This window comes from Lytechinus variegatus, chromosome 2, assembly GCF_018143015.1.
Source record: "Lytechinus variegatus isolate NC3 chromosome 2, Lvar_3.0, whole genome shotgun sequence".
NCBI lineage: Eukaryota > Metazoa > Echinodermata > Echinoidea > Temnopleuroida > Toxopneustidae > Lytechinus > Lytechinus variegatus.
The window spans coordinates 47,676,185-47,700,128 of record NC_054741.1 but is presented as its reverse complement, the minus strand read 5'-3'; the positions used below and the strand labels follow the sequence as shown (position 1 = coordinate 47,700,128).

General features: G+C 38.0%; 1 protein-coding gene across 1 annotated transcript in view; it reads right to left on the bottom strand.

Moving 5' to 3' along the window:
• LOC121408202 (A-kinase anchor protein 1, mitochondrial-like) overlaps positions 1 to 23,669 on the bottom strand; it is a 45,232-nt gene extending 21,563 nt beyond the window's left edge. The window contains exons 1-2 of the mRNA XM_041599585.1: positions 23,528 to 23,669; positions 5,338 to 6,662 (exon numbers count right to left, since the gene is read on the bottom strand). Of these exons, the coding sequence (XP_041455519.1) occupies positions 5,338 to 6,287 (950 nt within the window). The 5' untranslated portion in view covers positions 6,288 to 6,662; positions 23,528 to 23,669. The remainder of the gene's footprint in view (positions 1 to 5,337; positions 6,663 to 23,527) is intronic.
• Between the last annotated feature and the right edge of the window lie 275 nt (positions 23,670 to 23,944).

Sequence of the window (23,944 nt, the reverse complement as noted above, 5' to 3'; positions counted from 1 at the left end):
CCGAAGTGAAAGATGGTGGAAAATTAGCGAGATTTTTCAAACTTAAAAACACTTTCTGCATGGTAATATAGTTCCATATTTTAAAGATAAGGTTTAACTAGTTTCAAAACACGAGTATCGGGATAAATCTCCGTACTTACGTCGCTTTGAAAGGGAAAACATCGTGGATATCCATTCCACCGTTACAGAGACATTGCAGGAATATTCCCCATTGCAATGCTTCAAAACGCCCGCTATCATAGCTGTTCATGTGCATGTGGATTTCGGCTAACATCCCGTCCGTCTGATACAACGACGGTCTCTTCTCCGGTGTCTCCTTCTTACATACGCGATGAAATGTGATCCACCGTTACAAATTTGGCCCGGACATCGCCCAAAACATCGGCGACCCTCGATTAATTTAGATGACATTACCATAGGTTTTCAAAGCTAATCTTTTGATGAACAGTTGCTCACTGCCTGCCCTTTATTTCTGACACATAACTTTGGAAAAAATGATTTCTGATTTTTAGATATTTACCACATTACCGCCGTTACAGAAAAAAATAAACGCGGACATCGCATGTAACGGTGGTATGCCGAGTTGTAGAAATGATTTATGATATGAAGTCTCTTTTCATTTGCTATCCCATTACTGTTTTGTTATTAAACAAATGTTGCTTTATCAATCATGGCCATTTGAATTTGACTAAGTTTATCTTTTGATTAGATATCTTCAACTGAAAATGACCATTTTGGATGTCACACTTGGTACCCCAAAAAAGAGTCTGGACATCATCATTTAAAGTCTCACCATCAATAATACTTGCAGTTCAACATTTTTATTTCTGCATCAAGTAATTGCTTACATAACTGCCTTCCAACAAAACCACATTGCAACATCAAAACACCAAACACATTTTCAGGATAAAGCTAACAATTCATAAGGAACACAAAAAAGTGCTGTTGCCCCAACCCCGTGGAATGACCCATATAGGAAAAAATGTGCCATTATCAAGAACAATGTCATCAAGTAAAATTTTATTCACTCATCAATGAGTAAATAAAAATCAAAGAAAATAAGAATGAATTAACAAAATGACTATTTTAAGAAGGGAATTGATGCATGGATTAAATGGATTAATTACTTAACAAAGAAATAAATAAAAATAAATTGAAATATAAATTAACACAAAGTAAATTACGATCTAAATCAATTGGGTAAACGATTAATATCAAAACATCTGCCATAAAATTGGATCAAAGCAATGGGACTGAGTGAATATTTTTTTTTGCTCTGAACATACATAAGTGTATGTATGCAAATAATGTACTGTAAGCTCTTGGCTTATCAATACCAATGTCAGTGGGATAGCAGAAGTATGTATGACATTCACAAGCCAAGTCTCTTCATGTTACATGTGTATATTGTATTCAATCACTAAGCCATCACATGTTCAGATCATCAGCTACCAGTTCTTATTAAAGGTTTGGTCACACCTCAACAGTATACAAATAAAGCAAATCTATGGATGTGATGATACAAATTTACAAGATGTACATTAGGAGCTTCAGCTTCATTAATGTTCTTGTTTCAATATGTGAAATTGAAATTAAGATTTCATCTCACTCTTGATAATTCTGTGTTTCTTTCTGCAGGTTTGAGATATAAAAAAAATAAGCAGAATGGCAAAATTTCAACACCTATTCATTTATTCATTCATATTTGTTCTTTATAGTTTCATTATTTATTCATGTATTTTCAATCGTCATTCATCGGGGGGGGGGGGGGGAGGGGTGCGCAGAGTTGCGAACTTACATGTAGTTTTCCTATCTGTATATTTTCCCATTATAGTTTATAGAGTGTAAAAAATGATTTTTCTTTTTTCCCCCAGCTCACTCGGGTACATTACTCCTTCATTATCAATCAAAACTAAACATAATTGACATTCTCCTGAGTGTGAACAGAGAAGACAATGTATGTACAAGATAATAAAAGTTCATTAACTTCAAATAGACCTACCTTTCCTGATCTAAAACCATCTTGAAATGCTGCTACTCGCTACTCAAGTCATTTCAAGATGGCAATGTTCTTGTCATCTGGGGAAAATGGGCTTGAATTCCACTTGTATAATCCTTCTCTGACAGCTTCTAAATAGTCCCAATCCAACCACACTGGCAAGTTAACTCTCATCAGACAACCACTGCTCCAACCCCCTCCAATATTCATCAGAGGCTTCATTCAGGATTTCAAATCACCCAAAAGGCTTCATTCAGGATTTCAGATCACCCCGAAAATCTTCTCCAACAGACATGTTGGATTACAACTTGTGCAAACCAGTATTCCCTATAAAGTGTTACACAATCACAATTGTATTGTAAAATTCAGAAGTGCCTCGGCCATCCATGTGACATAAAAATTCTTGCTACTCTAATTTATGCATAATGAATTGCTAGTAAACCTCCAACCATCTGTTTGCATTGATAACCAAACATAGCAGCAGAGGATTCGCCCATTGTGTTAGCGTTCATGTTTAAACTCAATGGGCAATAACTTTTATAATTCTCTTTATCTGCATTGACACAAAGGGGCATGTGTTCTGCATCCCAAGGGAGTGGGTTTTGTATTGTTGGCATGTCAGGCTTGTAAAGTTCCACTGAAGATACTCATACCTCAGTCACATTTGCTCAACGGCGGCCGCACCGTGAGTCCAAAACAGGTTTTAAAAGCTACATATAGGTGGTCTGAATAAAACGGCTGTTTTCGACTCGCCGTACAGCAGCTGTAGAGCAAATGTGAATGAGGTACATGTATACTATCATTCTCAGTATCAACATACACTTTCTACAGTCCACATAACTTTTTGTTTGTAACAAATGAAATTATCCCCAAAAGTATAATTTGAACTTTGTATCTTCCATTTTTTCTAAATAGTAGACTGCTTAGAAATTATGAATGACTGCTCAGAAGTGACCAAAGGACCAGAAGCTTAAATTCCTCTCCAAGGACCCAGTAGAGTGGATATGGGAGCACCATGGTCTAAATGGTTCTGACTCTCACCTTCTGATCAGAGGGACATAGTTATGAATCCCAGACATGGTGGTATTTTCCTCAAGAAATTTATCCACATTTTGCAGCACTCGACCCAGGTGTACATGTGAAATGCTTCTTCGCCAGAATAAATGCTGCCCTACAGTGTAAAGCCCGAGTAATAAAATAGCACCTTGAACATACTGCAGAGAAGATAGGACTCCATTATTATACATTATCATTTATGCCTTACCAGGAAACTGCATATATAATCCACTCTTTTTAATTCACACTTTGCCACTCTCGACCCAGGTGCTAACGGGTACCCGGTAGGATGTGAAAGACATTGTAGCTTGTCTAGTACTGTGTGCGCCTCATCGGCGACTGACTGGAATACTCCCCAGGGAGTGGAGGATGTGTACACATTGTGTGCGGGAATGACTGATTGAATCCGATGACCGGGGTAATCTGTAAAGCGCTTAGACCTGTCGTTTCGATGTATTAAGAACTATACAAAAGCGGATTATTATACTGCCAATAGTGTCGCTCACTGACATACACGCATTATTATTTATTAAAAGTGTCAAACAAAATAATTTGAAAAGAAAAACCATAATGCTGTAATTTTGATGACAAAAAATAATCACTGCAGAAAAGTAATGGTTGGCCGCTATGTAAGTATCTAAAGTTGAGAAGTTGACTCCATGTAGTCCCTGCTGTGTGCTACGAATGACCATAGTATCTCTATTTTTGTCATATTTTTAATGTACATGTAAATGAATATGAAGAGCAATTTCCTTCTTCCTGAAAAAAAAAAAACTTTTGAAAACGAAACTGCTATCTCAATATGTATGTGACTCTAGCATAATTGCATGCCTGGATTCACACGTTTACAGTACGGTACATAAACGAGAGTGGAGTTCAGTTGGTTTTGATGTAATTAACCGTTCCTGTGACCTTAACTTCAATCAGAGCTCCAAACAAGCCTGGGTCTAACAATCTCAAACAATGTGTAAACTAATAAAAATATCATTAAGATATTAAGCAAGGCAGATTCAAAGTCCAAAATACAAGTTGTATGGGCAACAGAGGTGCTGAAGATATCGATTGTCCCTCTGGGAAAGCATTCATCCTCTTTGTGCTGCTGTTATACCATTCACAAACTAGATATCAGGGTTGGCCTGGCAGGAAGTCAAATTAGAATGATATTTGTACCTTTGAACTTCAGTCTGAAGATGAATTTGATAAGATTTGGGTATACTTGTAGGTGGGTGAGGGGTAAAGGGTTGTATTAAAGCAATGATCTATAAAAGGATGACCTTACCATCCTCGCCATCGTGTGCAAGTCCATGAATTGGGAGGAGACGGGAATACCTACCCAAAATTCATCACATGGTAGGTATGCTACTATCATTCATCATTAAATACGTATTCACTGGCCTTCTTTTTTACCACAATGGAGCAATACTTCATACTCACAGTATAAGAACATCAAAACATTGCAAAAATGAAACGGCTTTCTTCTTTATGGAGTTTTTGTGGGAGGCACCTAAATCCCCTCCACCCTTCAAAAAAAAAAAAAATAGCGGACACATTTATAATTCCTAGGGGTGGCTACATTCTTAGTTTGCTCATGCTAAATTATTTCATACAGGGGCGACAAAACCCTCAACTCAATGAGGAAATATTGGGACAAAATACAAATTGTCCTATTACAAAAAATTCAACACAAAGGGTAATTTGAAATGTTCATATACACAGGAAGATAGCTCCTTCAAAGAAAATGGATCACAAAACTTGCCGTCTCTTCGTCAAGGTTTCGTACTATGCTTGATGATCACACTTTCTAAGGGAGCTACATGTATAGGCCCGAATTCACAAAGGTGGATTTGAAACCCATCGTTGACTTTGTTTATGCAGATTACAATAAATTGCGCTAAAATTTATCGCGTATATTAACAATGTGCAATGCTTATGCACATTTTTGTCACTGTGCGCCTAAGTGACACCTGTTGCCATAGTTGAGTACTCTTTTTCATTCATGATTCTACTGATTTAAAATCCAGTGATCAGTGGGCTCATTAATGAAATTAACCATGGCAACAGGCATCACTTTTGCGCACTGTGACAAACGCGTGCATAGGGATAGGCATTGGACATATTTTTTATTATACTTACTGTTAGGGTGATTTATCCAGGAAATCTGCATAAACCTTGGGTTTCACCTTGATGGTTTTCAAAACCATGTTGGTGAATTCAAGCCATACTATTGATGCCAAAGCATACAGTTTGGAATCTACTGTAATGGGTCAATTGTATACACTCACCTTTCACTGTTCCCAAGTGGTGTACCGCTAGAGCTATGTGTCTTCTCATCTAGGAGAACAGAGGAAGCCCAGTCAACAGATTGAAGCTTTGATAGGTCATTGCCCTTCTTGTTACCTCCTTTCTTACCACCGGGCGTCGACCCCTTCCCACCATACACTTGAGCATTATTTACATGCTTAGCCTTCCTTCCAGACTTTGTATTGGCCGTCGAGGCCCTCGTCGACACCTGATTGTCTAGCATATTGCCGTTTGTTATCGATGAATTGTTGTTCGAGGTGGTCACAGTGGATGGGGGTATTGACGAGGTCTTGCGATTTGCGTTGTCTAGGGGTTGGCGTGTTGATTCACACGACTGTCTTTTGGTTGGAACTATAGCTTCCTGAATGGGTTGTGGCTTGGCAGAAACTGTGATCTCCTGGACGGGAGGTGGGATAGTTTCTTCCATGGCTTGAAGGTCCTCCATAATATGTTCATTTGATGCATTGAGGGAGGACCCGGACGAAGCGTTTGTATCCATACTACACTCCATCATAAAGTCATCAACAACATTTGCTATGGTTTCTTCAATTTGTCTTTCTTTATTCGCTACATTCTCATTTTCATTTCTTGTGTCCTGCACATCATCAGCACTAAGTTTTTCAAGCACTTTCTCAATTGCTTCAATGTCTGGTGTGCATTCGTTTGTACAAGAACTGCTATTTTTGCAGTCAAATTTCTTGCAATCTGTTTCATCTCCATTCTGTTCCTGCTGCGCTTCCTGTTGAAGACGCTCTTCAATCGCTTGCGTGCCGCTGCCTACATTCTCCTCTCCAACGTCTCCCTCTTCCACTTTTTCCTTCATCTTAGCTTTCTTGAGGTTGTTACGGGTGTAGAGGTAGTAGCCAGCCAATCCAGCAGCCGTCAGAGCGGTGCCACATGCAACCGCCTTGGCGTAGCGAAGCTGAGCCATGTTGGCGGTGGATTTCCTCGATCTGCAGCACAATCTCTCCAGAGCGTCACCCGGGTCTAATATTGACAATCCCTCTGAAGACTTACCACACCTTCCTGTGTGCTACTCCACTTTCACTCATAAACCTTCCTCAGACTGCAATTAGAGACGAGCCTTGCTGATTGTTGCAGAATCCTGACTGGTTGGTCTGTGTGTAGTCTGAATGTTTGTTCTGTAGTAATATACACGTTAGCTCAAGCCTGGTAGAAAAGTCTATTTACCAGGTCAAACTCCAATCTTGCATCAGTGAATAGTGTGCGGGTCGGATGAATGAATGAATAGACGGCATATGATGTAATGCTGAATGCTTATGATGGTAGATGATAATCCAGAAATCTAGAAAGAAAATGACATAAGAAACAAGAGCGAAGGTTACCTCATGGTCTTTTTCCATTCATGCAATTTTCTGTACAGCTGATGTAATGCAAATATCACTGAGAATATATTTTTTTTTTAATTAGAACTGAGAAAAATTACAACATAATTACAAGGTCAACTACCAAAATGATCAAACCTGTCAAAGCTGACTTCATACTTGAAAATTTAAAGTTGATTTATCCATGTTTATGCTGGGAATTACAACTCTTCCAAGTTCTCCAAAATCTGGTTTACTGCATCCAGCTACATGTGCATATAGCATGTAAGACATCTTAAACATGTCTGGATATATACGTGTATACTGTATATGTGTGTGTGTGTGTATACATATATATATGCAGCCCTTTATGATTAATTCGTCTTTTTTTGTAAAAAAAAAGACAGGTACACATCATAAACGTAGAAATAACAAAAATGTTAGAATATTCAAAGATCACATGTATGTACCAAACATGACAAATCTCACAAATGACACAAAATCAGATCATCACATATCAGGATTTAAAGCAATTCCCTCATAATGCAATATCAATCCATATTGCAATATATTTCTAGGATAAGATCCTTAAATTACAGATTGACCCTGAATAATGCAATTAAAGTAGTGATGAGCTGAAAAATTAGCACCCCCCCAAAAAAAAAAAATAACACCCCACACAATAGGCAGAGAATGGGGTTATAGTACATCAGGGTGCTACATAACTTTTTAGAAGCAATTGCCGTCGGGCAAGTTAATTTTAAAATAGCTGGAATATACTTGCCCGAAAATCTATTTCACCTGAAAATATCCTTGGAAAAAAAAGGTTTACCTCTTCAAACAAAAATAGTGCTGTTTTATAAACCATTGACCATTTTTTCTCTTTCGACATGAACTGATGTACCTTGTTCTTGCATTTCTTTTTCCATAGTGATTTTATCTTGTCCACCATGACCAAATTTAGGACCCTAATGTTGGTCATTCTACTGTGAGAATTTTTGCATGCACAATTCGGGCAAGTAGTTTTGGTCTTTACTCTAAAACATTTTGGAACAAACACCAGTATTTCTCATGTCCATTCAATATTCTGTCATTACATGTATGTTCAAGAATTCCTTATTAGTGGTTTGTCGAATGAGGAAGGGTAACCCTACCATTACAACTGCCCTAATTCATCAATTTCTGGATGCATGAGGCATTGCTAAACATAACCCTCAATCCTTGTTGGTGACAAACTGTCAAATACAAAGTACAGACATCCTTTCAACAAGATGAGGACATAAAAGACAATTATTGCAAGCACCCCATCCTCTTTTGACCGTGTTCACTCAACCTCACCCAATACTTGCAAACTCGGCAAGTCTCATTGAAAGAAAACACCACAAAATCAATAAACAGGTATATAGAGTGGTCTGTCTGGGAGACTAACGATTTGTTGGCGCTCTTTTTTTATATTTCGGTTCAGTCATGCCAGGTCAATGATAAAATACATGCTTTCAAATACCTACCAATGAAGCGAGTTGGCCCTACAACCTATATGTAAGAAGCTGATTAAATTTCATCACAAATTATACAATTGGCATTACACTGTACCATGCTCCTTAATCTTTTTAATTTCTTTACACAGGCCTTAATTTGTATATTGGGGCACATCGTTTTATTATAAGTTATAGGGCACATTCTATATTAATTACAACACAATGGGAAAATTAAGAAGGGCAAAAAAAACTTTGTTGGCTATAAATGAGAGGGGTATTTATATCAAAGGCCAATCCATGGGGCATCCAAGTCCATGACCTTGATGACACTACCCGTTTTCATCAACATTTTTCTAATTAGAAGCAAGTAGTGTCGAGAGAACATTCGCCAACAATAGAAATGTATTCTGGATGATTGTGATCCGATTCCGTGAAACATTTCACAACCGAATTTCAATGAATTAATGTTAAAAGGTTAGGGTACTGATAATGAAAAAAAATATTCACAAATTCTTGTTGAGCTCAGCTGTGAGATCACGACTAAATTAAAAACTACCAAAAATCTGAAGAAATCAGTCTCGACTAGCACTTGTGCTAGACCTCCTGGTTCCTTCTTACCAACAACATTCAACCATATACATTCAATCATTCTACGATACAATGTATGTCATATTCATTACTACTACTACAATGTAGGACCCCGTTCTCATTACCGCGCCACAACTAGTTTACTGGAAATTAGTTTAGTGGAAACTAGTTTAACGTGTAATGAGAATGGTCAAAGTGGTCTTGGAAGCGATCTTCCAAACCAGTTCGGAAAACCACCTTGCGATGTTGTTTTCAAGATCGCTTTGCCTCGTTAAACAGGTTTTAGCGTAAGCGAGGACACGAACATTCTTCAAAAGCGATCTTCGCACATTTTGAGCGCGCTACTCCACTTTGTCTGGAATGTCTTCTCAAGAGATACTGGCAGTCATGAGTCCCATCTCCATCAGCCAGAGTTTTTAAAATATTTCATGATTATGGAAATAAAACTATTACCAATTATAATGAGAGTAAGTATATTTTGAAGAAGAAAACAAAATATCTTCTAAGAAACGAAAGACCGGTAAACTCCTTGATCTGTGAGTCAATTAAATCAACCTTAAAAAGTATCACTCAATACAAGAGTATAATATCCAATTTTGAACTATGGCCTTCTATCCACTATGAAAACAACGAAAGATGGGTCTGGGGAGATGGAATTTTCCATTGTGTGCCTTCTTCAAATATTTGAGGTCAGTAGTTTAATCTGAACATACAGCATAGCATACAGATAAGAAAATGTACGAGAATACTACTCAAAATCGAATTCACTGGTTCGGAATTAAAATCTGCTCAATGTGAAGACCTACAAGTAGCATGCCTACTTCAATGCTTAAATGTAAAAGTAGGATGAAGTTTGATTAAAATATATTTTTGAAGGGAATATTGGAGTCATGTTGTGATGCTAATTTTAATACATTTATCTCAAATTCTCAGAGGGCAACAGTTGATCTCACCCACAATTCAACGTTAAGTGCCTCCCCCCCCCCCCCCCCCCCCCTATGGAGTTTCTTTATATTAGTTACAGCAGGTTAATTGAAATTTCTGTTCTACTGAACATTTGGTTGAGCATAAATTGATAATGCAAATGGAAAATGGAATAGCACTGTGATGAAAAAGTTAAATTTATCATAAACAGACCAAAAAATACAGATTTTTTTAAAATAGCTTTTTAAATGAAAAATCAATTTAATAGCTTTCATACAGGTGTTTCACCACCACCTAGGGAATTTCATTTTTTTCTCATTACAGTATTATCAACAAGCAAAAATTCTAGCATTTACACATACATTGTAGTAATATTGGGCACAAAGGGGGTAGAATGTTCTATTGTGTGTCAGCTTTAAAGATAGAATCTATGAGCAAAGCATACCAGTATAAAATCAATACTGTTATCATGTCCATAAAAGACAAGCCATTCACATTTTTTCTCAAATATAATGGGGTTCGGTGTGGCATCACCCACAAGAGCTTAAGAGTTGATATGAAGATAAGATGAAGAGTACATTATTATCTTGCATCAAGAAGCTCAGTGGTTAGATGATCTATTGACAGAGCAAAATGTGATTGACTTCCTATGTTGTGAAACAAACACTGATTCACGCCTTCAGTAGCTTATTACCTACAGGTGTGTACTAAATACATAAACATGTACAACCATCAAACATGCAACCATGGGGGGTGAGAGTATGTTATTTAGCCTCCAAATGTACAAAATGGTCCCTTTATCAAAATCTGAATAAGGAAATTTGAAGTATAAATGAAGGCCTGCATGTTTGCGTTTGCCCATGTGTAAAAAAATTGCCTGAATAAATTTTTATAAAAATCCCCTACATGTAGGCCTACATACTCAATGTCAACTTCAATTTAATTTGAATTGAACATGATGAACCTTCAATGAACAATTTAAATACTTCAATACCTATAGACAAATAAAAGAGAATTAACTAAATATGAATTGAAATAAATGAATGATTAAAAATTTAATAACACCTATTAGTATTAAGAAAAAAATGAAAAAATACCCCCCAAAATTCTAGAATTTAGACAAGAGAAAAGTAATCAAAATCTATTACAAATTCATGAGCTTATTATATAACACACAGTAGCAATCAAGACATTTGAACAAATTTCAAAATTGTTAGTGTCTTTAATAGAGATGTAGTGAAATAAATGAATTTGAATAGGAAGATTCATCTTACCTCACAAAGAAGTGAAAGAACCCACCCCAATATGAAGTATCAGATCCACCAAAGACTGACCAACAAAGGTGCTTGCTTTCTGCACCCTGACCTAGATAAGATTGAACCATTCTGCCCCTTCTAAGAACGTTCTTACACCCCTGCACATTACTCACTGAGAGCACATGGCATGGATCCAGCCAAAAGCACGCACGTGGTTCAATGCTTCACTTCCTATTAACTGCCAGTATAAAAGTATGGATGTAGGATCCATGATTAAAGTATTTGTACCCTACCAGTATTTATTGCTACTAATCACCTCCTGCAAAAGTCTGCATGCACTCTCAATTAAAATAAATGTATGATTTGTTTGAAATTAGGAAAGAAAAACATTTCAACAGGAGTGCCGTAAATCATCAAGTAATTCAGGAAAATTATATCCAACAAAAGCTCAGATCGTAGAAAATTCAGATCCTTCTCTCCGATGATTATTAAAGCTAAATGACAGTAGTTGCAGTAAACACTGATTTCGTGAGAAAGTCTGTACAACCAAGGTTACATGTAAGTATCACTATATCATTGCGGATCTAGATCTGGTTAAAAGTTACATAAACTGAACTTTGTGAAATCATAAAATCTAAGCTGAAAAACGATCAAATTGAAGATCGCCAACACAGATAGGCACACGTGGGACAGTGTATATCATTATTGCTGGAATAAAGACCCGACGGAAGTGCCTGAATCCGCGCTTCTTTCTCAGCAATTACACAATTTCTTCCAGAATCCTTTGGCACATCTTTTATTCAGAATACAAACAGACACTAGGGTGGTCATTTTATTGGATTCTGTAAAAAGTCATTTGGAGATAGTTACCAAAACTGGCATCTTATCTTTAAGATTGGGGAGTCTCTGAAGAGTAGAAAAGTAAAGATGCAATGTAGATATCTGCTCAAAACACAGTCAGTGTGCACTCTGAATAGTGTCATTAAGGGTCTGTGGCTGAAGACTATCCTGACCAACTACTTGGCTGGCCTGAAAATGCACTTGCACATTTCACATTCATGAACCTTTTAGGATCTCAACTTTGTTAAAGATCTTAATATCTCAAGGTGCAAGAACTTGGAATACCCAATGAATTGATTACGATGATCAGATTGGGAGGATTGTACAGTATTTCAAAAGATTATTCTGACCTATAGTATTAAAGGGAAAAATGCCTAAATATTAAATTCAATTACACCTTCAGGACGAACAGTCAGTAGCATTCTTACATGGATATTCTTGAAAGATCATTGTACACACAGTCAGTACATCACTAAAAGGTCCAGTCATCAAGCAGTGTGCAATAACCATATTATAATAGTGGTTTTTTTCTTGTTTTAAGTTCAACTAGAGCTCTTCATAAACTATTAATAGAAGATGTATTCTTCCTAAACTTTACTTTGTTTTAAATCAGGGTATTTTGTTTGTTTGGTGCAAAGGTTTATCTGGATTAAAATGATAATGTAATACATGTAGCATAATGAGAGGGTCAAGGTTCAATAGACCTTGTATACAGACTAAACCTTACTGTATGTAAAAGTACCAATTATAATACTTCCATAGGTGGTTTCAGACCGCCTCGAAGTTCATCAGTTCCAGGTATTTTCTGATCGGGAAATTTACCCTGATCAGAAAATACCAGGTAATATTGGCAATGTGAAAGCAAATTACGTGTAATCTCCCCGAAAGAAAATACCCACTAAATAGTAGGTAGCCTACTTGTCAAAATTACGAGAACTTTGGCGGGGATTTTCCAAGGTCGCAGGTATTTAGGCAATGTGAAAGCAATTTACGGGAACTTTTAGCCCAGCGTGTAGTTGGGCGCGGGCGCCGTGGGTGGCTGCTGAGCTAGTGATTTTGAATCTCGCGCCTTGCCTGCTTATCAGACCATACTGCGCATGCTCGTAACTTTAGGAACTTATCCCGAAGGATATTTTTCAGAGCGGTGTGAAAGCAGGAATAATTAATGGGTATTTTTTAGCCTAAAAAGTTCTCGCAATTCAACGAGGATTCCTATGATCACGGCGGTGTGAAACTACCTCATGTGTACAACTTGCAGGCTCTAATCTTACCAGATAACAATAGGTTAATTGGTTATAAATACATGCCTACTAAAAAAAAGAGATTTGAAATACTTAATGAAATGAACTTAAAAATTTATGTAGCAAGATTTTTTAATCACTAATCATCGGAAATAAAGAGTCATGATGTGGCAGATGAATGGGATTTCATTGAAGGCCTATTGTCAATTGGCCACAGTTGGCCACAGTGAAAAAATAAAATCCTTAAAATCTATTTTGTTCCAGTCACATGCACTTCAAATGCTGTAAAAGTCAGTCAGTAATGTATGGGAATATGCTTAGCAAGAAAATTTCAGACATATTTTGTTAAACATTTAATTAGAAGAGCAATCCTTTTCAGTGGATCTCACATCCTTATGTGGTAAATGTATAAGAAAACTCACATTTGATCATTTTTCAAATAGGAATTTCCCTTTGAAAGAAATACTTGTACATGTGTTACAAGGGACTAATATGTAGGCCTACACATGGCAAACAAGAGTGTCGCTTAAGCGAGCACATAATACGCCCGTCTGTAACACGGAAAATGGAGCAATTGGTCAAGCAAGAAAAGTGGAAGATGGCTACTTCACCTTTGACCTTCTGACCTCAAAATCAATAGAATTCCTAGGATCTATGCTAGTATCATATTACACACCAAACTACACGAGCCTTGGTCAAGTTCAACTAAAGTTATCGCATTAACAAGGACTCCAGAAGGATAAGATGAAAACGTCACTATGATCTTGACCTTTGACCTTTTGACCTCAAAATCAAAAGGCTTCCTGGGATCAATGCTAGTATCATACACATCAAATTATATGAGCCCAGGTTAAGTTCAACTTAAGTGATCGTTAGGCCTGGGACTTTCGGGTATTTTTCTCTTCGGGTACCCATGGTAATTTTCGGGCGGGTACCCGGGTACCCGAAAATCATGTCGCTCGAAATATGGCTGGTTAAAAATCCCCATAGGTGACGTCATCAAGCCAATGCGACGCAAGCCAATTTATGAATGAAAATACAGTAAGCATGCGCATTGCAAGCCTCCCGTGCCCCACGCAGTATTCCATCGAAACAAGTCTGCAATACTCTGTCACCTCGTACCAAAATCGACCTAGAATTCCACTTTTCTATATTTCATATGAATTATAAAAGGTATTCTCAGAGGATCTGTTTTCTCACCGATACCGCACAAGTAAGCAAATTTTTATTACTTCTTGCTTTTCCGTCAAAATCTTACGAAGTAGCGTCGATATTACATCGTGTTCGTGAGTTTGTAGAATCTATCGCTACATGAACAAAGTCAATTGATTTCCGGGTTTACGTTTCGGAGCGTCAAATGCGCCAGCCAATCACGATCGTGTTACCATTTTCGGTTTATGATGAACTGAAAATGGTATCAAGAACGTGATTGGCTGGCGCCTCGTATGCTCCGAAACCCGGAAATCAATTGACTTTGTTCACGTAGCGATAGATTCTACAAACTCACAATCACGATGCAATATCGACGCTACTTCGTAAGATTTTGACGGAAAAGCAAGAAGTAATAAAATTTGCTTACCTGCGTGGTATCGGTGAGAAAACAGATCCTCTGAGAATACCTTTCATAATTCATATGAAATAAAGGAAAGTGGAATGCTAGGTCGATTTTGGTACGAGGTGACAGGCTATTGCAGACTTGTTTTGACGGAATACTCCGTGGGACTGAGGCTTGCAATGCGCATGCTTACTATATTTTCATTCATAAATTGGCTTGCGTCGCAGTGGCTGGATGACGTCACTGCGCTGCAAAAGAAACATGGCGACGATTGAACGATCTCATTCACATCATCATCATCACTTGAAAAAACTAGTATATTTATGGATATTTCGAGGGTAATTGGTGAGATTCAAAATGAGACTTGTGTACTTTGTGACGAGTTACAATCATGTCTTACACAACGTAATACTTGTGAGCAATTTTCGGGTATCGGGTATTGATTTTTCTACCCGGGTACCCGAGGCTTCCGGGCGGGACCCGAGTACCCGGGTTTTAGTCCCAGCCTAGTTATCGTGTTTATAAGGAGTGCAGAAGACTATGAAGATAGGTCACTATGACTTCCACCTTTGACCTTTTGACATCAAAACCAATAGGCTTCCTGAGATCCATGCTAGTATCATACACATCAAATTATATGAGCCTCGGTTAAGTTCACCTGAAGTTATCGCGTTTACAAGGACTGCAGAAGGGCACAATGAAAATAGGTCACTGTGACCTTGACCTTTTGACCTCAAAACCAATAGGCTTCATGAGATCCATGCTAGTATCATACACACCAAATTACATGAGCCTTGGTTAAGTCAAACTGAAGTTATCACGTTTACAAGGAGAAGTTAACAGACGGACGGACACCGAGCGTGATACCATAATACGTCCCGTCAAGACGGGCGTGTATGGGCATATAAAAAGGGCTAATATGTAATCATGGTAATATCACCAAACTGAGCAATTACCAGGTAGTTAAAAACTTGGTCCAATAGTATGGTCTGAATTGGGCTGGTCTTAATGGGCCTACTTGTCCCAGTGATGGTTGTTCATGGTAAATATCTCTGAACACATTCGGCTGGCATCTTCTTCCTTCAATAGGCAACCTGGGGCCAAAAGCACAAATGTTTAGTAGTTGATCACAGTTGATTTGTACAATTGATTGGACATTAAGACTGATGTAGTCAATGGTAAATTCCTGCCCAATGATCAATCTGTTAGTTTGTTACAGGGGCAGGGCTCTGGTCATGGTAATTTCTACACAAACAGGAAACTATTAACTAGTAGTATTCTGTAGGGACTCTTCATGGGAAGTAGAATATAAATGTTCCAAAGACAAATACAAAGTAAGTCTTTCCTTGCGATTATCATTGGTCAAGTTCACATCCCACAAAGTACACACCACAGTACAGAATTACTAGCATGAACCAGCACTCATTCATGTATTGCTGTCTATCAATTCTTAATACGTATTAAAGGTCAAGTCCACCTCAGAAAAACGTTGATTTGAATCAATAGAGAAAAATCAGAAAAGCACAATGCTGACAATTTCATCAAAATCGGAAGTAAAATGAGAAAGTTACGACATTTCAGGGTTTCACTTATTTTTTAACAAAAGTTATATGAATGAGCCAGTTACATCCAAATGAGAGAGTCGATGATGTCACTCACTATTTCTTTTGTTTTTTATTGTTTGAATTATACAACATTTCAATTTTTACGAATTTGATGATGAGGACCAAGATTTTGTTGGGGTGGACTTGTCCTTTAAGATTTGATGTAAAAGTGATTGCACACATAAAGTCTACAGATCCCCCCCCCCCCTCTTCTTCTTCACAAACATATACAAATGTGTCTCAGACAAGAATAAGTTGTATCATTACTCGTTTCAAAATCAACTCTCTCATTTATGGAATTGTCTTGGTGTTGTTTGTCTCTACTAGTTCCTGTCTGCAAACAAAGCTCAGCTCAAGAAGTGAACTGCAAAGAAAGCAACAGTCAGAAAGGAAATGCTGAAACAATACATGAATGACTTTATATTCCAAGAGGTATGGAAAAGGAAGTATCGCATATATGTAAAATAAACATCAAACTACATATCAGCACATTTGGTAATTATCAAGATATACATGTAAGTCAACTTGGATAAGTAAAGGGTTAGTCTGCAGACACAGTCCCTAATTGAAACTTTAATCAACAAGAGGGTATTGCAACAAATCTAACAAAAATACACAAGCCCTAGTCAGGGCCGAGTCAGGGCTGCAAATTCAGACCACTTTATTTATTAAACAAAGGGTTTGAGCAACAAACTACTCCATAATCTCATTGCTATGGATACTTACTATGATCATTGCCCCCCCCCCCCCCCCATTTCCTTTTTTCTCTTTGGGTCTTATTTCCCTTTCATTCATTTTATGTATTTATGATGCTTTTTTTTACTAATTAGGTGGTCTGTATATGAATATTTACTTATGCTTTCTTAACATTTTTATGATTCTATTAGTAATCAGTCACATATTTCAGTCTTTGGACTGCTTACAACTGTATATTTTGAGCTTTATTGCAATGAAATTCAAAAATTATATACAATTGGAGGATAAACATCTACATGTATGTTCTAAAAATCTGCTGTTCAATAGAGTGGAGCTTGGACTACATTCACAAACCTCTTTCACCTAAGTTCCGGATTTGTTAATCTCTTCAAACTTCCACTAATATGTCCTTTAATCATATTTTACCAATTCTATTAAATCAGGTACATGTGTAATGCTCTAGGGATGCTTTTGTACAGGTTCATTACATGGGTCAGGAGTCAACAGGTGATTGGTTAGTCATCCGTTTGGGATCCCAAGACTCTTAGCATTCACCAGCCAATTTCCTCTGACTGTCCGCTTCACATTTCAGAATAAGGACATTCATACTGCACTGCAACAATGAGGACAACATTCTTGGGATGTCTTGATAAATGGTCGGTCATTCATGTTGAACATGAATGGTGACCATGGGATGGGGGTATTGGTGTCTTGAGCAAAATCAGAGGTCAATCTGATTGGCTAGAAAAGTAGGCCTACATGATACATTGGGGCAGGACTTAAATTTCAAGATACTAATGGGACTTGCCTACTTTTTTTTCTGTAGGGCACATTCTGGTAAAGTGCCTATTTGTCTATTGCCAACTCTTCCACTCATCACATGGTCTACCTTTGTTTTAGTCGATTGCCATTTCATACATCAACGCTTCGTCTAACAACCATTTGGTACGATAATCACTTTGCCTATTAAATCGTCAATTCGTTTATGACCATTTTGACTCACATCAGTGGTCTAATACGGTACGCAATGACTTTTCATTCCTTTCGGCTAATTATCACTTAGTCAAATTAGACTAGCTATTGGACCAACTGGTTATTACATGTAAATGATGAGAGGATGAAATGGCAATTAGACCCTATGGATAGTGAATGAACTGAAGGGAAACCAAATGATGGCAGACGAGTTGGTAATTGGACGAATCAGCATTAGACCAATTGAAAATAAACTCCCATTCCTACATTTTGCAGCACAAATGGGAAACAATTAAAATATAGCACATGGAAATATCCAAGGCCAATTAGAGGAGCACTGAGGTCAATCTACAAGGTATCCAAGCAAATACATGGTCTTGGCAGCCTTGGGTAGATCGAAACCCTGGGACAGATTAAATAACCTTTAACTTTAAACAACACTGTTTGTACAAGCTATCATATTGGTCATACCGTCATACATTCATTCCTTCATTTTGCATGTACATTTACATTTCAATAAAGCACATTCATAATTCATAAATCATCTCCATGCAAAAAAAAACAACAACATACAGTTGACATTGGTAACAAAAACAGAAGGAACTACATGTATATGTACGGGTGGCTGATTCCACTTTGTTTCCAAGTTTTTCAAGATTTATTTTCTTGATTTCATTATAGACATGAATGTACATGGAAGCACATACTTCAAAATGTTTTGGCTTAATTCTTAGCAAGAATAAACTCACATTATTTGCAAGCCCTTTAAAGTGAGGTCAATCAGAATGTTCCTTTTCCCTGAGCTCCATGCATATCGAGCCAGATATATCAAGCCTGTAATATAAGCTACTACAATGTGACCTTGTGGCGAACTCATTCACGTAAACCCACGTGGTTCACCCAGTTTGCCCAAAATACTTGGCTCATCACAGGAGCTCAGGAAGCCCAGTGCTACTACTACCGACCAACTCCTTGATAATATCTCAAACCTGTTTGTCCATAGTGCCAGCGAGCTGATGATGACTCAAAGACCGCAAGATATTATACGCAAGGGTGTAATGTCTTCCTCTGTTCCAGCGAGAGATGGAAGAGTGTAGCTGTAAATGGGATAATTGCCTTTGTGAGGGGAGTGAGTGGTTGTGTACATACAGCAATGCATGTATTTTGGGCTATTCAACAGACTTGAACTACCTCTGTATTGAAGCATAAGAGTATGGTCTGTTAAAGCAAAACAGGGACATAAAATATATTCTGTACTGCCTTTTTTCTACTGTTAATTAAAAGTTACTCTTTATATTGAACTGAATGGAAATATTTTGAGGGTAATTTAACCTCAGTGCCCCTTCCCCTCCTATACTGTTTGCTGGCTCTACCTGAGGACTTAAAGAGAACAGAAACTATTAAACAGTACGCATTCAATGCAGAACTCACAAATAAAATCATATGCAAATCACATGTCACATTTTCAGGACTAGTATAAAACAGAGACTATGTGAAAGAAAAAAATTCTTTACCAACTATAAATGAAACTCTTTTGAATGCATCATTATGAATTACTAAGGAATAATACTTTGGGTTCATGAATTCAACAATCCAATAATCTGAAATTTTCTACTTACAATCTCCCAATAGTATACATGTAAGGGCCTACATGCAGATTTGAACCTGTAGGTATAATCAATATACAAATAATGGCCTGGTCACACCGCCCGAGCGTTGTTGGAGCGGTCGTGGAGCAGGAAGGAGAGAGGTCGAATTTCGCTCACAAAACTGGGGAAAAAGCCGAAAAAAAAAAACAATCGAAATCGAAAATGGTAAACGGTAGCGAGCGGTGATGAATTTTTTTCTCTCCGCTCTACGACCGCTCCAACAACGCTCGGGCGGTGTGACCAGGCCTTAATTGGAGAACAGAATGGTCCTGTGAAGACCCACCAAATATACAGGTATCTAAACAATAGCACTGATAAAATTTTCAAGATTCAACTTTCAGAGGTATGAAGTTGAAATTGATGGCTCGTCTAAATCGTTTTTTATAACAAATCATAATTGGCCCTCGCAAAAAGCCCTCAAGATGGACGTGCAATTTTTTTTCTTTAACGAGAGCAAAACAGTTGAAGTGGGCACCCAAAGCAACCATCTCCATGGCCTTTGGGAAAACCCATAAACCTACTGGTACATGTAGGTCCATCGATATTCACAAGCAAAAAGTGGGCTCTAGGAATCTGAACAATAATAAAAAATAATAATCTTCATTCAAAATTGCTACCTTGAATATTTGCAAATACATTTGCATTTCCTAAAGGTAGGATGCTTTTGAGCTAAATCGGTCTTCCTTTCTCACCATGTTGGCACAATAAAAGACTAACAGAGTTTGAGAAATGGCAGGAAATGCCTCGTTTTGCTCAGGATATCCAGGGAACGTGCATGCAACAAGATCCTCTTCCTAATGATGAAAACTTGAGAACATGAGAAAGGAATGCTATATTTGAAAAGGAATGAAATATATAAAATGAAGATTACCTATTAAATACAAGTTGATCTTCATTGGAATTTGTGAAATTAATAAATAAATGCGTCTATGCCTACCTACAGTACATGTAAAGGCTCTGTCACTTCGTTTCGTGCAAGCGTATGACTTGTGGGTAACTATTTTTGTTACCCACATGTCGCCCGCAGGTCACCAACATTGGCAGTATCTCGCCCGCACCTCACAAGCAGAAGCGCACGCAGTCTGATTTTGCAAGCAGAACAGTATTGAACAATGAACATGCTAACTTTGTTGCAGGTGAGTTGCGACAATCACTGCAATTCGCCCGCAAGGCTTGCACGGAACGATGTGACGGGCCTTAAACATCAATAAGCCTGCTCAGGTGAGTGGCATACTCAAGTCCAATGCTACCTGCTGACATAAAATTATTGTGAAGAGCGGTCATAATTGATAGTGGAGCGTTGTGGCCCAGTGGATAAGTCTTCTGACTTTGAAACAGAGGGTTGTGGGTTCGAATCCCAGCCATGGCGTAATTTCCTTCAGCAAGAAATGTATCCACATTGTGCTGCACTCGACCCAGGTGAGGTGAATGGGTACCCGGCAGGATTAATTCCTTGGATGCATGAGCGCTGAGAGGCAGCTCGATCTAAAGCCGGAGTAATAATAACGAGCCTCGGAATAGAATATTTCTAGATAGATGGCGCTATATAAATGCCTATTATTATTATTATGTTCTGTTTTGTGAAAGGAAAGAAATTTCTGCGCTATTTTAATAGGAAAGGAGGAAACCTGCTTTAGTAGTCCACCTGCACAACAGTAATAATATCTGCAATAATCTTCAGCAATACAGGAGGTAAGTTATTCAAAAACAAAAATTTTAATGGTAGGTAGGAATAGTCTATTTGTCCACAACGAAAAATAATTTTGAGTTGATTTATTCGAGGGCAACCTCAATGCCACTGCCTCTAGGGAGTGAAAAATGGATGTGACACATAATAAGGACGAGAAGAAAATGACTCTTCGGTTTCCTCCTATCCCAGCTCTCAACATTAGTCATACTAAGAATCTAAAATGAATGTTTGCCCTTAGCAAACCACCAAGGGAGCATTTCATGAACCAACTTGTCAATTATTCTTACTGATAACTTTACCCTTGGCCAATGATGTGTAAAAGGATTTTGGTAGCGTTTAAAGTTAGTTTTCCTGGTTTCCATTGAAAAAGCATTTACAAATCGATTAATGAAATGCTCCTGCAGTCTCGTATTCACTCAATGTTGGGTCTATAAAGTATATGAGTTGGTAATCTATAAATTGTAGGGCCAACCTTGGAAAATGTTAATGTGGTGACTATTCAGGAATGCCAGTGATTAGCTCCTCCCCCCCCCAAAAAAAAAAAGAGGAAAAAGAAATTACAGATGCAAGTTTTTTTTTTCTCAATTATGAAATCTGGTGCATACAGTACAAAGACAACGTTTGGATATACATGTAGGCCTAGGACTATCTTTTCAGCCCCCGGCCCGGTACGACGCATGCATATGAAGTGAAATACATAGCATAGAGTATATATGCTCCTGTGGGCAGCCATCCGTGAGCAGCCAGTGGTGTATCAAAAACTAGAAAAAGAATAGAAATAATGAACTCAGTGAAAGCAGTAGGCCTAACCAGTAAGCATAAATGAGTCTCACTCAACATCATTACAAATCAACACCATTATTCAAGAGCAGAAAAATGAAGAAACTTTTGATACAAAAGCTCTATTTATTCTGATTTGATTTTTATTTAAGAGAATCAAAATGGTCCATATTTTGCTGAAAATATCCTTTTTAAATCATGGAAAAATTCCTTTTCAAACCTCTAACTCACCAGAGCCATTTTTCTAGATGGGTCTGGCATAAAGCGGTCATCTAGTTATGTCAATTGTGTACAAAAATAAAAAATACAGATTTTTGTTCAGATGCGCATGAGCGAGAAACATACCTAAATACGCAATGTTATTGTTAAGATGAGGAATTCCCTTCTTTTTTTCATGATTTTAGCTCTGCACAAAGAATGGAAACAAACACACAAGTTTGAAAGTAATAAAAGCTCCGGCAAGCGATTCGATGTTTGACAGTGGATATTTGTAGAACTCAAGCCATTTCCTATCGAGTATCGGATTTCTTGATATGAACAACTGTTGTATGAAATTTTAACTTTTTCATTCCTCTTTTTCTCTCGTAAATTAGATTCATATCATTCCTATGGAAACTGCGCCTACTCTTTCACGCATACCCCAGGCGAAGTTCGCGCAGGCTCCACTCCACTTCACTACCCCTACACTACGCTCCACCTACCAGTAGAGGCGCACGGCCAATATGGGAGACTCTCTCCAATAGGGGAGACAATCTCCCACATTGGAGACTTGCTTTGCAAAAGGACAAAAGAAACAACACCAACAAAAACATGATTTTTTCCACCCAAAATTTTGTCTGAGGTCAGAAGCCCATTTGTTTTGTGTGTGATTGACAACAAAAATCCTTATCAAAACAAAAGTAGACGGTGAATTTTTAAAGTAGACGGTGAAAAGGGGTAATTTTTCATGAGGAATCTGCTTATCACATTTTTATTTGCCGCCAAGGTAATCCTTTTGCCGCAAATGTAAACAAAGGAAATTGGTCTCCAAAACTGGAGACTGTCTCTGAAATTGGATACCCAAATTCTTCACAAAAGTCTCTGATATTGGAGATAATCTCCCACATTGGAGACAGTCTCCAATATTGGCCGTGCGCCTCTACTGCCTACCCGAACTTCGGGACGGTGAACTTGATTGGATAATTCCGAGTTCCAAAGTTGCAAACTGTGAGCTGCTGCAGGCAAATCACATTAATTAATCTGCGCTATGCACGAAACCCAGGCACATTCATACCACAAATACATGCGAAAGACAAAGCCAGACCCAGGGCCAGCTTCCCAGCACAGGCTCAGACTACACACAGTCCCGGCCCAGTCCCACTCCCAAACAACCAAAGCAATCGGCAATCAAGTCGACAAAGCCTCACTCAGCTCAGCGAGTCTCTCACTCCCTCAGTCTCAGTCACCACGGTTCCGAATACGCGGTAGTCGTTCGGAAACATTCACGATCTCGAACCTTAAAACATCTTAATATTACAATAACATGAAGTCAATTACAGATAGATGGAACAAGCATATTTTGACAAATTCTTACCGTGTACTACAACGAACAAAATATTTTGAATTGTGTTCGCTTTTTGGTCCAAATTAGTTACATTCCATCACCACGTGGTTTCGCAACCTTTCTCAAAATCCTTGCGAAATTACGTGAAAAAAATATTATGCAGTTTAGAGCTAGCTGTGCTAGTTCAACTACCGCGTACCGGTACGGTATGTACATGTACGTGCTCGCACTTCAGTATTGCAAGAGCCGATTGTACTCTTCACACGTCACTTACTTGCTAATATCATTATAGTGCTAATCGAATTTGTCTTCGCGTGATATGAATTTCCCAAATTGCTCCGCACCCCCCCCCCCCCACTTACGTACATCAAAAGGAATTTTAAGAAATGTGCATTTTCAATTTCATGAGACTGTCAAAATCATTGAAAATTCTGAGTAGTGGATAGC